The sequence below is a fragment of the Heteronotia binoei genome, chromosome 17 (assembly GCF_032191835.1).
Source record: "Heteronotia binoei isolate CCM8104 ecotype False Entrance Well chromosome 17, APGP_CSIRO_Hbin_v1, whole genome shotgun sequence".
Taxonomy (NCBI): Eukaryota; Metazoa; Chordata; class Lepidosauria; order Squamata; family Gekkonidae; genus Heteronotia; species Heteronotia binoei.
In genome coordinates, this window is record NC_083239.1 from 20,816,409 (window position 1) to 20,832,648 (window position 16,240).

A 16,240-nucleotide genomic window follows, 5' to 3' on the forward strand; every position below is an offset into this window, starting at 1 on the left:
TAGCAATTTGTCTCCAGGCCAGTTTTGCCAGAGATCCTGGAGGGTGTTTTTTGTGCTTTTTTGCCACCTTCTGGATATGGAGCAGGTGACACTGGGTGTGTGCGGGGAATATTTGTGAATTTTATTACTATTGATTTATGGTAACAGCAAGTTAAGTGATTTGTTCATTCTGTTATGATATTTGGTTTGGATCAGGATCATATTGAAGGTAGGGGCCCATCTTTGTCTGGGGGCCCATGGAGGCTCTCTGCAGCCTTGGTTTGCTCTGCTTCATCTGTTGTACTAATGTGGCACAATATGTATGGGCAGAGTCATTGGGTGGACCACAAGGAGTGAACAGGTATCTCCTTTTGGTAAATGTCTTGGTTGCAAAGTGATATTATTATATCAGGAGTGATACAACAATGAAATCCCTGTCTCTATTCTATCCATAGCTTATACAAATAAATGTGGTATAATCTGGATCAAATAAATGTATACAAATAAATGTGGGTTAGCAGGAACTGTAAGATGAGGAGACACCCCCTTTTATGGGCTTTGGGAGATGGTTTGGGGTATCATGAAGGGTGAGGAAGAGGTTGTCACACAAAAGAGGTAATGCGGACAAGAAAATGTTAACAGCAGAAAGTAGTCCTGTGTGAAGGTGTAATTATTATAGCAACAATTCATCTGGAGTGCTTGAAGAATCAGGAGTGTCTTGTTCAACTTTGCTGTTTCCCTGGCACTAAGTCTGCCTTTCCAGATGTCCTGGCAACCCTTGTGTCACATTGCAGAGTTATGATCTCATCTCATCTGTAATAAGGCTGCTGAAATGTTCAGGATGGTGCATTCACTCCATGTCTTCTGCCCCCAGCTCAGGTGTCTTGCCTTGAATTGTGTTACCCACAATGGTAGACAAATTCTGTAAGAACTTTCAAACCTTTGTCCACATGGAATTGGAATAGCTCCTGACTGAGCATAGCAATGGATTCCCAGACACGCCAGAACTATCACCCAGATTGTGAGTTTGCTGTGAACCAGATGGTGAACATGGAGTTACATGCCAGTTTGGTCTATCTGTCCATGGTAAGGTTGTATGGATTTGGGACAAGGACAGTTGTGTAGGGTTATAATCACTGACCGTCAAGAGATCAGATGAGCTCCCAGGAAAAAAAATCTCCAACCACTGATAAACATTAATTAATTCCTAGTGCCTACCAAGTTCTTCTCTCTGTGCAGGCATAACCACATGGCATTTTAAAATGAAAAAGCAGCAGGAAGAGATATCTACAAGGGGTTTCCTCCCTTTTTTATTCTTCATTTTAAGAAAAACCAGAAAAATAAGGGAAAGAATTCAAAATTCAGCAACTAAACAAAAGAAAGAAAGAAAGAAAGAAAGAAAGAAAGAAAGAAAGAAAGAAAGAAAGAAAGAAAGAAAGAAAGAAAGAAAGAAAGAAAGAAAGAAAACAAAAGTGGGGGAAAGTATACAGAGAGACAAAATATAAACTGTGGTGGCAGATAAGTTTCTATAAGAGGTTTCTAAACATCTAAAAATAAGTCCATAATTAGCAGTCATCTATATGCCATGTGTTCAAATATTGATAGAGTTTTACAGTCCTCAATCCATTGATTTAGCAGAGGTAGACATTTATCCTTCCAGAGTAATTATGGGTCTTTTAGCTGTAGTAAGGGCACAGATGGTCCATTTTCACTATCAGTTAGCCTCCAAGAGATGGACGGTTTAAAATACATAAACATCCTCAAAAATCAAGAAGCCTCTAAAAGAGCCCAAGATGGGTAGTCCAGCTGTAAGGGGCACTCCTAAAAATTAGTAAGTTAACAAGTAAGCTTGATTATATTAACTAAAATCAGGGAAACCAAATTCTCATTCAATTAATTAAAGCTGCATCCTCTTTAAAGAAACCCCACATAAAATTCCAAAACAAAGGATTAATTTTATGAAAATATCTGTTAGGTGTGGTGGAGGCAAGTGGTTACTTGTGTGAATCAGGACGGGCAGACTGTTGGTTTGAGCCAGTAGGACCAAGGGAACCTGTGTTAAAATCCCCAATTGCCATGAATCTTTGGGTGACCTTGAGTCAGTCATTTACTCTCAGCCTTATGGAGTGGTTGTGAATAAAAACATGGAGGAGGTGAGAATCCCAGAGCACACCATCTTAAGCTCTTGGGAGGAAGAGCAGGCTACATATGCATCAAATAAATACTTTTGATTTAGTACAGTTGCTCTTATGTTCTTCTGGCACTCCAGAGGTAAAGGCAAAGAGGCCCACTACAGGCAGCAGAACTGCTCCCCCACAGAGACATAAAGCTTGCCTCTCAGAGTGCTTCACTATCAGCCAGCTCACCACATAGCTTGCTTTCTATTCCTAAGCTCAAAACACTGCTGTTTCTTCTCTCTCATACTCACTTTCTCTTAGATAGAGATACAGTCTTCCTTGCTCCCTTCAGTCCACCTCTGAGTTCTCATTCCAGAACTGAGAGATCAAGGCCAAGATCCCCTGTCTGCACCGACAGAACCCTGAGTAGCCCTTGGTCCAGCAGGGCTGGATCTGGGGCGGGGAGCAGAGGGGGGTGCTTGTCCCGGGTGCCACTGGAGGGGGGAGCACCAAATTGGGTATGGAGTCCATTCTATTCTATGGGCCCATAAGGGGGTGCAATTTTTCAATTTTGCCCCCCCTCAAAAACATGTAGATCTGGTCCTGTGGTCCTGGGATGTAGAATAGCATTGTCAAGTTCCAGATGGAGCCTAGAGATTTCCTGGAATTACCACTGATCTCCAGGTGGGAGATCAGTTCCACTTAGAGTTGCCAATACCTTGAGATTCTTGGGGTGGAGCCTCAGGAGGGTGAGGTTTGGAGAGGAGAGGGACTTCAGTGGGGTATAATGCCATAGAGTCCTCCTTCCAAAGTGGCCATTGTCTACAGGTTGAACTGATCTCTGTCACCTGGAAGTCAGTTGTAACCCCAGGAGATCTCCAGCCACCACCTTGAGGTCTTGATATCTAGAACAGACGTCTTTGGAAGGGCTTCTTTTTCTCCTTTGTGATTGGAAATACTGTTTTCTAACTGTCTTCTGTGAATGTCTTTTTGCTACATGAAGTTTTATGTGCAAGCTTTGTCAGAACACCACTGACCTCTACATTATATTGTCTTCTTGTTTAAAATTTATGGTGTCTCTTAGTGGACTCCTTTAAGTGGTGGAAAGCTAGTCCAAGTGAAATTAATAAAACGGAACACAGGCAATGGCAAATCAAATGCAAGATTGTGATCAGGCAGGCAAAAAGGGACTATGAGGAGCATATTGCAAAAACATAAAGACCAACAATAAAAATTTCTTCAAATATATAAGAAGCAGGAAACCAGCCAGGGAGGCAGTGGGGCCCTTGGATGACCAAGGGGTCAAAGGATTACTGAAGGAGGATAGGGAAATGGCTGAGAAGCTAAATGAATTTTTTGCCTCCGTCTTCACTGTGGAAGATGAGAAGTGTTTGCCTGCTCCAGAACCACTTCTATTGGAAGGGGTGTTGAAAGACCTGAGCCAGGTTGAGGTGACAAGAGAGGAGGTCCTACAACGGATGGACGAATTAAAAACTAATAAGTCACCAGGTCCGGATGGCATACATCCAAGAGTTCTGAAAGAACTCAAAGTTGAACTTGTGGATCTCCTGACAAAAATATGTAATCTTTAATTGACATCTGCCTCCGTTCCTGAGGACTGGAAGGTAGCAAATGTCACCCCCATCTTTAAAAAGGGTTCCAGAGGAGATCTGGGTAATTACAGGCCAGTCAGTCTGACTTCAATACCGGGAAAGTTGGTAGAAACCATTATCAAGGACAGAATGAGTAGGCACATTGATGAACACGAGTTATTGAGGAAGACTCAGCATGGGTTCTGTAAGGGAATATCTTGCCTTACTAACCTGTTACATTTCTTTGAGGGGGTGAACAAACATGTGGACAAAGGAGACCCGATAGATATTGTTTACCTTGACTTCCAGAAAGCTTTTGATAAAGTTCCTCATCAAAGGCTCCTTAGTAAGCTTGAGAATCATGGAGTAAAAGGACAGGTCCTCTTGTGGATCAAAAACTGACTGATTAATAGGAAGCAGAGAGTGAGTATAAATGGCCAGTCTTCGCAGTGGAGGATGGTAAGCAGTGGAGTGCCGCAGGGCTCAGTACTGGGTCCCTTGCTCTTTAACTTGTTCATAAATGATTTGGAGTTGAGAGTAAGCAGTGAAGTGGCCAAGTTTGCGGATGACACTAAATTGTTCAGGGTGGTAAGAACCAGAGAGGATTGTGAGGCACTCCAAAGGGATCTGTTGAGGCTGGGTGAGTGGGCGTCAACGCCCACTCACATGAGGCAAATGAGGTTCAATGTGGCCAAGTGCAAAGTAATGCACATTGGAGCCAAGAACCCAGCTGCAAATACAAGTTGATGGGGTGTGAACTGGCAGAGACTGACCAAGAGAGAGATCTTGGGGTCGTAGTAGATAACTCACTGAAAATGTCAAGACAGTGTGCGATTGCAATAAAAAAGGCCAATGCCATGCTGGGTATTATTAGGAAGGGAACGGAAAACAAATCAGCCAGTATCATAATGCCCCTGTATAAATCGATGGTGTGGTCTCATTTGGAATACTGTGTGCAATTCTGGTCACCGCACCTCAAAAAGGATGTTATAGCACTGGAAAAAGTGCAGAAAAGGGCAACTAGAATGATTACAGGTTTGGAACACTTTCCCTATGAAGAAAGGTTAAAATGCTTGGGGCTCTTTAGCTTGGAGAAATGGTGACTGCCGGGTGACGTGATAGAGGTTTACAAGATTATGCATGGGATGGAGAAGGTAGAGAAAGAAGTACTTTTCTCCCTTTCTCACAATACAAGAACTCGTGGGCATTCAATGAAATTGCTGAGCAGTCGGGTTAGAATGGATAAAAGGAGGTACTTCTTCACCCAAAGGGTGATTAATATGTGGAATTCACTGCCACAAAAGGTGGTGGAGGCTACAAGCATAGCCAGCTTCAAGAGGGGGTTAGATAAAAATATGGAGCAGAGGACCATCAGTGGCTATTAGCCACAGTGTGTGTGTGTGTGTGTGTGTGTATATAAAAAAAAATTTGGCCACTGTGTGATAGTATTGGACTGGATGGGCCATTGGCCTGATCCAACATGGCTTCTCTTATGTTCTTATGTTTTTTATTTACACACCACCTTGAGGTTGGCAACTCTAGTTCACTAGGAGAAAATAGCTACTTTGGAGGGGGGGACTGTTGGGCATTATACCCACTGAGGTCCTCACCCTCCTCAGGCCCCACCCTCAGACCTTGAGGAATTTCCCATCTTGGCATTTGCGACCCTAGAACTTAGTCCTCAGACAGAAAAATCACAGTGATACATAGTAAATATCAGAAATATTGCAAATGCAGACAAATATGTGTAAGATTTTATTAGGCCTGTGGATGTGTCAGGATTTTCAGATTACCAGCTTGTGTGCAGAGGGTGCCCTCACTTAACATTCAGGAAGGCAGTTCTGTTTCAGAGCATGTTTTGTGCTTTGCTAACTGTGGGATTTTTTTCAAAAAAAAAATTCTGGGTGTTGTTATCATCTGGTTGATAGATGAACAATGTTGTAAACCCCTTTGGCTCCCCATCGGGAAAGAACAAGGAGGTATAACTATCTAAAATTAATCTTTTTGTTTTGCTTTTACATCTTGCAGCTTGTTGCTGCGTTGTTAGCTGGATTGATTCTAAGGAGGTAAGCAGGATATAAATACTTTGTGAAAATAATAGCAAACAGAGAAATGAAGGCCAATTGAATGTCCCCAATAAATGGGCACCTTCTCATACTCAGAACTCCAATCAGTAAAAGATGGAGAAGTGGCCATTTCCATGTCCAGTTCCAGTTTACAGATATGCCAAAGAGTAATGGAATTGTTCCCACTGACTGGAGCTTTCTGCTTTCCTTGCCATGTCTAATCCAAGGCCTACTACTTCCAGCGTGATGACGTAGCCCTCAAGCACATGGCCACCTTCCTGGAAGAGGAGTCTTTCAAGAAGAGAGAAAACGCAGAGAAGCTCTTGAAGCATCAAAACAAGAGAGGGGGACACATCCTCCTTCATGACATCAAGGTGCATTTGCCTAACTGGGATAACTGTGAGCTAGTACAACCAGAGGGAAGGCAATTTCATAGGGACTTGTCGCAGATAAATAAGTGCCATATTTTTGGGGGTACACAGAGGCTGTGGTCACACTACAGGCTTGGTGTGATCTGGCTGCATCTCTGAGTACAGGAAGTTTTGATCAGACATCCCACCCTGAATGGGCTTCACCCCATACTCACCTTGTGGTCCATAATTCAGATTGTTGCAGCATCTTTTTTTCCCTTTCACCCATGTGCTTAAGCATGTATTTGAAGCCCCAGCTTCTTTTTGACAGCTCCCCAATCTATCTGCCAGGTACTCCAGCCCCTCTCAGCCTCCTTCCTTTCACCTCTTTTCCTTGGAATCAGGGCCGGTGCATGGGGATACGCAAAGTAGGCAGTCGCCTAGGATGCCACCTGGCCTAGAGGGCACCACTGAGTGCCTCCTCCCAGATGCATTACTCTGGCTCCTGACCACTGTCACTTTGTCTCTTCTCCTATCACCAAGCTGCCCTCAAAGCCAAGCCACCCCCCTCTCCCCAATGTGCGACTTGGTCTCCCACCTCATCCTATCCTGCCACCCTCTTTCCTGGTGTGGCCAGCAAGCACTTATTCTCACATTTTTTTTTAAAGATATCACATTTTTTAAAAAAATTAAATTAAATTAAAAATCAGTAAATTAAAAATGTGAAAAGTTTCAAGTTTGGCGCTCTTCATTTTCCCTATATTTTTAATAATGGGGGGGGGCACTAGTGGGTGATTCACCTAGGGCACCAGAAAGCCTCGCACCGGCCCTGCTTGGAATACATGGAAGAGAGTGCAGATTTACATAAAAGTAGTCCCATTGACTTCAGTACATTTACCCTTCTGTCTATCATGGGATGCTCTCAAATAAAAACTCTGCAGAAATAGGAGAGAGGGTTTTTTGGGGGGGAGGGGGTTAATTGTTCAAAAACAACTTCCCTGAGGACTCCCAATCTCAAATGACAACTTGACCATTGTAATTGACAACTGCTCAGGGAGGTTATGTGCTTATGCACATATTGCTATCTAATCCAAAAGCGAAAAAAGGATATGGAAGTAGAAGGGAAGGTTCAGACTTCATAAACAGCTTGACTTTGCAAGAGGAACGTTCAGACAGCCAGAAATGTGGGGTAAAAGCGCTGGCATCCATAAAGACCTGGCTTTCCCTGGTGTCCATTAACTCTGGCATGGAAGACAGATGTTGCTGTCTGATCATGCTGTTTAAATCCACAAGGGTACTGCAACAATATCAGATCAAACTGCTCATGTGACCCCAGCCAGAGACAGCTTGTCAGTTGGGTGAACTGCTTTCTGGGGACTTGATCATGAAACATGTGGCCTCTGTGAGTCATTCAGAGCAGGACATGAGGTGCCTTTTAGTGGAAAGAACTGAATGAGAATACATCCTTAGAGATGGGACTGAAAAAACACACTTGAGGAACATGCAATAAATGTGGTACAGATGCAGGCATGACAAAAGGTAGTATTGCTTCACATAATTAACTTGTGCAGCGCACTGCCACAAAATATAATAATGGCCACTCAGTTGAAAAAGGATTGGAAAAATCCATAGAGGAGAGGAGAATGAAACCCCCATGCTTGGAGGAAGTGAATTACCGGGGCTAGGGGCAAAAGACGGGAGGGCTCTTGCCGTCATATTCCACATGAGTTTCCTGGAAGTGGCTGATTGGGGTGGGACATATGCAGAAGATCACAAGTTCAGTCTCCAGAATCTCCAGTTAAAAGGAGTGGGTGATGTGCAAAGCTTTGATTTGAGACCCTGGAGACCCACTGCAGAGTGGACAATAGTTGACCTTGCTAGACCAACTCAGTAGAAAGCAGCTTCATGTGGATGTGAAGTTCTTTGAACCCTAAAAGCGCTAAACCAAATACAAATTATTATTAGCCCTGCACTAAAACTCTGGCAAATAATGTGAAGGAGCGTGAGTCTCCCTGCTGGCATAAGGAATCCAGGCAAACAGTGTAACGCTTTATGCCACTGCAATGTATTTATGTACCTACAAGAAGTTTCTTAAGTCTTCCTTGTTCTTAAACAGAAGCCAGAGCAAGATGAATGGGGGACTAGCCTGGGGGCACTTCAGAGTGCCTTGAAGCTGGAGAAGAACATCAACCAAGCTCTCTTGGACCTGCACTGTTTGGCCATAAAGGAGGGGGACCCACAGGTAGGTAGCTTGGTGCTGATGAACTGAAGGAATAGCTAAAGAGGCATGTTTGGGGAATGGAAAGCGGACACTTGAGTTGGCTGGGCTTATTCTAGGGCCAGATATAGAGGAGGGAACTATGCTGGTGGTGGAAAATACTGTCAAGTCACAGCTGACATAGGGCAACTCCATGGGGTTTTCAAGGCAAGAGGTAAACAGAAGTGGTTTGCCATTGCCTGCCTCTGTGTGACAATCTTGGTGTTCTCCCATCCAAGTGCTAACAAGGGATGACCCTGCTTAACTTCTGAGATCTGATGTGACTGGAATATCCTGGGCCATCCGTGCCAGGGTAAGGGACCTGTGGGCTCCTGTCTTTGGTGTAGTGGTTAAGTGCACAGACTCTTATCTGGGAGAACAAAGTTTGATTCCCCACTCTTGCACATGCACCTGTTGATGTGACCTTGAGTCAGTCACAAGTTCTCACAGAGCTGTCCCTCTCAAGAGCAATTTCTGTCAGAGCTCTCTCAGCTCCACCTACCTCACAGGGTGTCTGTTGTGGGGAGGGGAAGGGAAAGGCACCTTCAGGTAGTGAAGGGCAGGATTTAAATCCAATCTCTTCTTCTTCTGGAGTAGGTGACCACCTGAACCTGGGGAGTTCAGCTGTTTTGTACTTCTAGTGAAGGCCTGGCTGGCAAGACCTCTCTGGTCTCAAGTGGACTGTACTCAACCATACTACCCAAGACCTTTTCAACTACCGAGGCTGCAGATTAGACTGAGACCTCCAGCAGGTGTCACGTGGGTTACCACTGCGTGCTTTCACAAGTGGATTTTGCTGTTCTTACAAAGTAAAAATACAGTTGCAAAGAACATTATTTAGTGTGTGTGAATGCACCCACTGTATTCTTAATGCACAGTTCTGATTTTCCTGTGGAGAGGGGGCAAACCCTGGAGCAGCCTGAAGAGTTGGGGTTTTTTTGCAAGCCAATCACATGTTGGTGGAGGAATATCTCAGCTCCAGTTCTACTCCACCATCTGCTCTTGTGGACTAAATGTGACATGGAAGGCTGAGGTATTGCTCTCTCTTCCCTTCTCTCTCTGTGCAGCTGTGTGACTTCCTCAAGTCTCATTTTTTGATGGATCAAGTGCAGGCTATCAAGCAGCTGGGGGACCACCTCTCCAACCTGAAGCGCCTGAGAGTGCCCCATGACGGCATGGGAGAACATCTCTTTGACAAACTCACCCTTGGGGACAGCTGATGACGTATTGTTGCAGTAAAGTGGCTTCCAGTTGAACCTGCAGAGGGAGAGGGTGTGTACAAGTGCATGTGTTTTTAGTCCAAAGAGCATGTTAAGAATTGCATCTGTTGCATCATAAGCATTGACGGGAGATCTGGCCCACCAAAACATAAGCCAAGATCACACATGAGGTCCTTAAGGTATGCAAGGCTCTAGTGTGGTTTTAGCTGCAACTGGGTAGGGCCACACTGCAAAATTTTCTTGCCTTCACGGGGTTTGCTCATCCTTTTCAGGCCACCACTACTGTTAGCCAGGTCCAAGCCAAAGCCTTGCCTCTCCACTGGCTCAGCTTGGTGTAGTGGTTAAGTGCATGGACTCTTATCCAGGAGAACCGGGTTTGATCCCCCACTCTTCCACTCGCAGCTGCTGGAATGGCCTCGGGTCAGCCATAGGTCTTGTAGTAGTTGTCCTTGAAAAGGCAGCTGCTGTGAGAAGTCTCTCAGCCCCACCTACCTCACAGGGAGTCTGTTGTGTGTGTGGGGGGGAGGTAAAGGAGATTGTGACTGCTCTGAGACGAAGATTCAGAGTACAGGGCAGGATATAAATCCAATATCATCTTCTTCTTCTTCTGCTCCCCATCCCTGAGGTCTGCGGGAGTTGCTGGCTCTTGGGGGACCCCTCTTCTTCTTTCAGTTTCTACTTTTCTTCTGCTGCTTCTTTGGGTGTTGGGCTGTGTCTGAAGGGCTACACTCAACCTTTCTGGGTGCCTTGTGGCTTTCTGGGCTCTGCTACTGTTTGGTCCAGAATGGTTGAACTTGCAAAACAAGGCTCTTTGAGCTGATGCCCTTCGCAAACCAAGCTTTTCCAAGGGGCATGCCACTTTTTTGGAGGGGGGGGGAGGCCCCCCGTGTGCATATGCCTGTAAGCCCAGAAGTGCTGCCTCTCAGTTTTTGCATTGGCTTGATATTCTGCCCTCATCAAACGATGTTCTTGTGTGTGTGTGTGTGTGAATTTACAGCAGTAATATTTCTGCATTCCCCACTAAGATTTCAGCTCTGTCGGGGCAGAGAGCTGTTATAGCCATCTGCATAATTGGTCTATGGGAAAACCCCTTCACTATTAGAAAATACAAGTGGGGACCCCGAATAAAATGTTGCATAATGCGTTGTAGTTTGTTTTAAGTTGTAATTGCAATTTTTTGAAGCAGCAGTGTAGGATTCATAGTTACTAAACGTATATATACTCCTTGTGATGAGATCCTCTCAATACAATACACAGAGTGTATGCAAAGTTTTAATCCTTTTGTTTCCTTGTTGGTTTTATGTGTTTATGTATGTGTCACAGTTCTTTTTATTTCTGTATTCATCTGTTGTTCGTAATATTTGTTGTTGCTTTTAAAGTGTTTCTTTGAATATCACATTAGATGTAAATGTTCCTTCTTCATTTCTAAAATATCCTTGGAGTGCTGCAAACTGATTTGTTAGCTTTTTTAAATTTTCTCATTTTGGCAGGATGTCCTCTTTTGTGAGGGACTTCTGGTATTGTTCTGTATGGTACTGATGAGGGATTGTTGTTTTCTGACAAAAAAAGGCAGAGATTCTTTCAGTTTTTCCAAGTGGTGCCCTCTTAAGGGAGGTAAAGTCCAGCAGTGGCTGCACATTTAGAAAATGAAACAAAAATCAGCTGTGCCAGAAAGAACAGAAACCAAGTCTTTGGAAATTAACAAATTTATCAAAAGTTCTCAAATCATGCAATAAAAATCAATTACAAAGGAAATCCCACAAACATACAGTCCACAAAAATCCATTTTGATGTAGACCCCTGAAGAAATTTGCAAGTCCCAATGGGTCAAAAAACCTCCTTCTTCCTTTCAACACCCAAGGAGTCCAACCAACAACGTCGGTTTCTAAGGTAAAAGTCACCTCATGTGATCGCTAGCTTGAACCATGTTCCACTATAGATAGCTTTTTCAAAAGCCGAATTCTATCACACTCTTATCAACGCCCATTCTTAACTTCTTAAAAGACGGCTTCAAGAAGTCATTGTAAGGAAGGAGGTTTTTTGACCCATTGGGACTTGTGAATTTCTTCAGGAGCCAACATATCAAAATGGATTTTTGTGGACTGTATTTTTGTGGGATTTCCTTTGTAATTGATTTTTATTGCATGATTTGAGAACTTTTGATAAATTTGTTAATTTCCAAAGACTTGGTTTTTGTTCTTTTCTGGCACAGTTGATTTTTGTTTCACACTCTTAAGGGAGGTGGTAGCACTGTGACAGCCTTCTGTGAAGGGAAGGGAGTGACAGTTGGAGCCCACTTTTCCCTTTCCCCCTTCTTTATTGAACAGACGAGAGTTGTCTAGCCTTGCTCAGTTCCCTCGTGAATAGACAGCCAGCTGACTGAAGTTGGCTTCAAAGAGGAGTTTGCCTGGGAATTACAATCATTTTGGTTATGTGAGCTGAGATTTTAAAGATTGCTGTACTGGGTACTGCAGGTCTTGAGGTGTCCTGTACCATCCTCCTTCTGAGTGTCCTTGCCAATAACAGCCATTTAAATTGTCATTGGTTTATCAATGGATCAGCCTGAAGCACCTTTGCATGTTCAGTCTTTCACCTTGCTATGGAGAATTGTGTGGTTGCAGGCAGGGGTCATTTTGTAGAAGAACAGATGGTAAAGTTCATTAGCATAACTCATTAGAATTTGCCGCCCTCCCCTCAGCCAAAAGCAACCCAATGCAAGAAAGGAGAGCTCCAGGCGACCAAGGCATGCTTGGGCTGGCTTTGCTCACCTGGGGCTCTCCTGGGCTGTCCGTCTCCCGCTGTCAAAAGGCCAGCAAGCCACTCGCTGCCCAAAATCATATAAGTGGAGAAAGAGTGGCACGGGCTTCTCCAAGGGTTAATGAGGGCTACTGTGGGCATGGCAAAGCCCCTGGCAGCTGGCCGCCCGCCTGCTCTCCTAATGTAGGGATTGTTATGCAGCTGCACCTACTATTCAATGGTTAAGGTAGGTGGGGAGGAGTCATCAGAAAGGTTCAGGAGCTGCGCTCCTATGAGCTCCTGCTGAATCCGAGGTCTGGTTGCAGGGCTCGTCTTCTTCAGCCTGCAATGAGTCCACATTCACCCACAGCACCACAGCTGTCTTTGGCAGTTTGTCTGTTGGGGTTGCTAGGGAATGTTTTGAAAGGAGGTTTGTACAAACTGACACTGGTTGGAGGAAATCCTGCCTCCTCTCCATCTGCCCCCTACCTCTCAGTCACTATGTCCAGCCATACATTAATACACCTCAGCTGTCCTTTTATAATTTCCTTCTGGCTTCTAGTCTGAGAAGCAGTGGCCAAACTCTTGGTGGTGGTGGTGGTGGAGAAACAGAAGCAAGAGATAATGTTTTTAAAGGACAGAAGAGCCTGTAGCTACAGAGATTGAGGTGAGAATGATCCTTCTCCTGCATGCAAGGCTTTGCAGTTACAGGCTCAGATGTCGTTTTAAAATTTCCCCCTGATACTTAGCCATTCATACTGCAGGAAAAACAGATGGGTGAGTGGCAGCGAGGAATCCTCCTCAATCCCAGCTCCAGTTCTGCTTTTGCTTTCTCCCCTCACCCATTCTATGTCTCTCTCACACTCTCAGCCAGTCAATTTTTCTTGAGCTGGTGTAGGGGGAGAAGCAGTTAGAGGACACCCCCATGCTGAGAAAGTTTTAAGAGACCAGTGACACTCACAGCGAAGGAGGAAGGGATGAGATGCTCAGATGTCCTTTTGAAACATCCACCTGATTTCTAGCCATCCATACTGCAGGAAAAACAGCATTGGAGATGGGTGAGTGGCAAGGAATCCTCCCCAATCCCAGCTCCAGTTCTGGTCTGTCCCTCCCCTCTCATCTCTCTTAGTCTCTCAAGCAGGTGGAGGGGAGAAGCAGTTAGATGCCTTCAACACCCCCCCCCCCACAGTTTTATGACAACAGTGAAACCCACAGCAAAAGAGGTAGGGGTGAGAAGCTCAGATGTCCTTTTAAAACATCTACTTATCCATTAATACTGCAGGAGGAATTCTCCCCAATCCCAGCTCCAGTTCTGCTTTTGCTTCTTCCCCCACTCATTATCTCTGTCTCTCAGCCAGTTATCTCTTACTGTTGATGCAGCACAGCCTGGAGTAGATTCCTGTGGCAGCCATTTCAAAAGATATTGGGGGTGAAATTCAACCCTCAAGTTTTAAAAAACTTTTTAGATTTTTCTGCAGAGCCAGAGTCCCCCAAGTCTGCAGAAAAACCTGTTGGGGGAAAGTGTGCCCCCCAATGCTGAAATAAGTATCTACAGGCAGAGGGGACTGTTGAGAATTAGATATATGAGCATTAAGATACCTCCTGAATGATTGTTGAGATATTTGAATAATGGGCTGTATCCAACCACCCGAACCAGGATATTCCTGGCTCTCCTTCCTGCCATAGGTGACTGAGCACTCTGAAATGATGTTTGAAGGGGCTGTGTCAGAAGGCCAAAAGGACCAGGGGGCAAAGTATGGGTCTGATGTGGGAAGAGGGAATTGGCAGAAATTGCTGACTGCCTAGTGAAAATGACTTTTTAACAGTAGATGTTGCTGTACTGGAAAAAATAGAATACACACAGTAGGGAAAATTGCTATCTCCATATGATGAAAGAAGGGATTTTCCTGTCTTTGGAGGAGCAGTTGTATGGGATTTGTGACCCGAGTATTGCAGTGATTCTGACATATTGTATATGACGGGTGGCTAACGGTAGCTCTCCAGATGTTTTTTGCCTACAACTCCCATCAGCCCCAGCCAGCATGGCCAATGGCTGGGGCTGATGGGAGTTGTAGGCAAAAAACATCTGGAGAGCTACCAGCCACCCCTGGTATATGGAAAGTCATCCTACTGAAAACTGTTTTGTACAAAACTAGTACCTATTTGTTTTGGAAGTGTATGGTGCGAGTTGTATAATTATATTAAAACTGCATATGGCATCTTCTCATGTATAATGGTGCTGGAGACATTGATGTGTTTGGGTAAATGCCCATCATAGTGATGGACAGGATGAGATAGGAGGGAACTGGAGATGGAGATTGTTTCTAATCCTGTAAATGTCCTAAATTCTTTCTCCTTATTGGGTTGATCCTGCCAGATTTTCACTGCTAAAGCAGCAGATGACTTTCTTCTTTCTCCATCAGCTCCTTTTGAACTCTGAAAAAAAAAGATATGCTAGGGATCTGGAATTCTATGTGAACAAAAATCCCAGTGGGATTAGGGAGAAGTCTGCAGCAAGGAACAGCCTTCCCTTCTGTGGTAGCGGAAAACTGGTCAGGTCAAACCCACTGAAACATCAGCATTTTGATAATTTTATTTCAGATGTTTTAGCAGTTCAGTGTGATGTGAAAATGCTCTAAGACCTAGAGTTCATATTATACAATTGCTTTTTCTGTCTTCTTTTGCAGAGAGACAATGCTGAGAAACTAATCCTGGACTTTAATTGTTGTAAACCTCTTCTATGCAAGTGTATTAATCATGCTATTTAGTCTAAATTAAAGGATCTGCCCTTCTATTGATGTGTGAAGTCCACTGAAACCAATGAACTCTGCTTACAGCCAGAATAATCTGTGCTTTCACTGGTCAAGAGACCAGTAAAATACTACGGCCTGTTTCATGACCACAGTCAAATATTTCATGGAGCCAAGAAAGAGAGTATTCAGGGAGCAGCTTTCTGATTTCATTAGCATGCCATCTTCTAGCCAGGGCACCAATGACAGAGAATGCCAAAGCCCTGCAGCAGTTAGGGGGAAATTCAGCAGCACAGTAAAGCTCCTTCTACTGGCCACCTGTTATAACTGCAGGCATCCCTAAGCACAAACAGGGACACTTACACCCACAGCCAAGCTGATTTAAAACGTAAATTTCATTTTCATCATTACATGAAACTAGTTTGTTTTTGTATCTAGCATCAAATATGAAGCCTGTTGGGGGGTTTTCTCTAAAAATACTTGACCACTTTTGTCTTAATCAGGGCTTTTTTGGTAGCAGGAACTCCTTTGCATATTAGGCTGCACATCCCTGATGTAGCCAGTCCTCCAAGAGCTTACAGTAGGCCTTGTAATAAGAGCCCTGTAAGCTCTTGGAGGATTGGCTACATAAGAGGGGTGTAGCATAATATGCAAAAGAGTTCCCACTACCAAAAAAGCCCTGGTCTTAGTCAAACACCAAACCAGGCTATGGCCACTTGCCCCAATTCATGAGCTTGAGTAGGAACATGACAGATGTTTATAAAATTATGCATAAAGTAAAGAAAGTGGACAGAGATGAGTTTTTCTTCTCCCTCTCCCATAATACTAGATCACAGGCGCACTCAATAGTAAGGAATGCAACATGGTATAGTCGATCTTGTCAGATCTCAAAAGCAAAGCAGGATCGATTTTTAAATAGATCACCAAAAAAAGGCACTGCAGAGGAAGACAATGGCAAACCACCTCTGCTTCTCAGTTGTCAGGGTGGGCAATGGGTAATACTACTTTACTCAATGAGTAATTGACTTGCGGAATTCACTGCCAGTGGACATAGTAATGGCCATGAGGGTAGATGGTTTTAAAATGGCATATAGGTCCATCAACAGCTACTGGTTATGCTGTAGTTAAGCTCCATAGAGGCAGTAAACATCAAAAATGCAACTATGTGAAACA

The 16,240-nt window shown here is 44.1% G+C and overlaps 1 protein-coding gene across 1 annotated transcript; it reads left to right on the forward strand.

Annotated features, from left to right (window-relative positions):
• The first annotated feature begins 956 nt into the window (after positions 1–956).
• LOC132586273 (ferritin heavy chain B-like) lies at positions 957–11,362 on the forward strand. The gene is made up of 4 exons (XM_060258288.1): positions 957–1,065; positions 5,982–6,128; positions 8,221–8,346; positions 9,429–11,362. Exons 1-4 carry the CDS (start codon positions 964–966, stop codon positions 9,579–9,581), a joined length of 528 nt encoding a protein of 175 aa, XP_060114271.1. The 5' UTR covers positions 957–963; the 3' UTR covers positions 9,582–11,362.
• Positions 11,363–16,240: the final 4,878 nt, after the last annotated feature.

What these genes read in the sequence shown, in the direction of transcription:
- LOC132586273 (XM_060258288.1), top strand. Translation starts at nt 964, where the DNA reads ATGGATTCCCAGACACGCCAGAACTATCACCCAGATTGTGAGTTTGCT. An exon ending in GTTTGGTCTATCTGTCCATG is followed by an intron (nt 1,066 to 5,981) that starts GTAAGGTTGTAT and finishes GTCTAATCCAAG; the next exon opens with GCCTACTACTTCCAGCGTGA. An exon ending in TAAAGGAGGGGGACCCACAG is followed by an intron (nt 8,347 to 9,428) that starts GTAGGTAGCTTG and finishes CTCTCTGTGCAG; the next exon opens with CTGTGTGACTTCCTCAAGTC.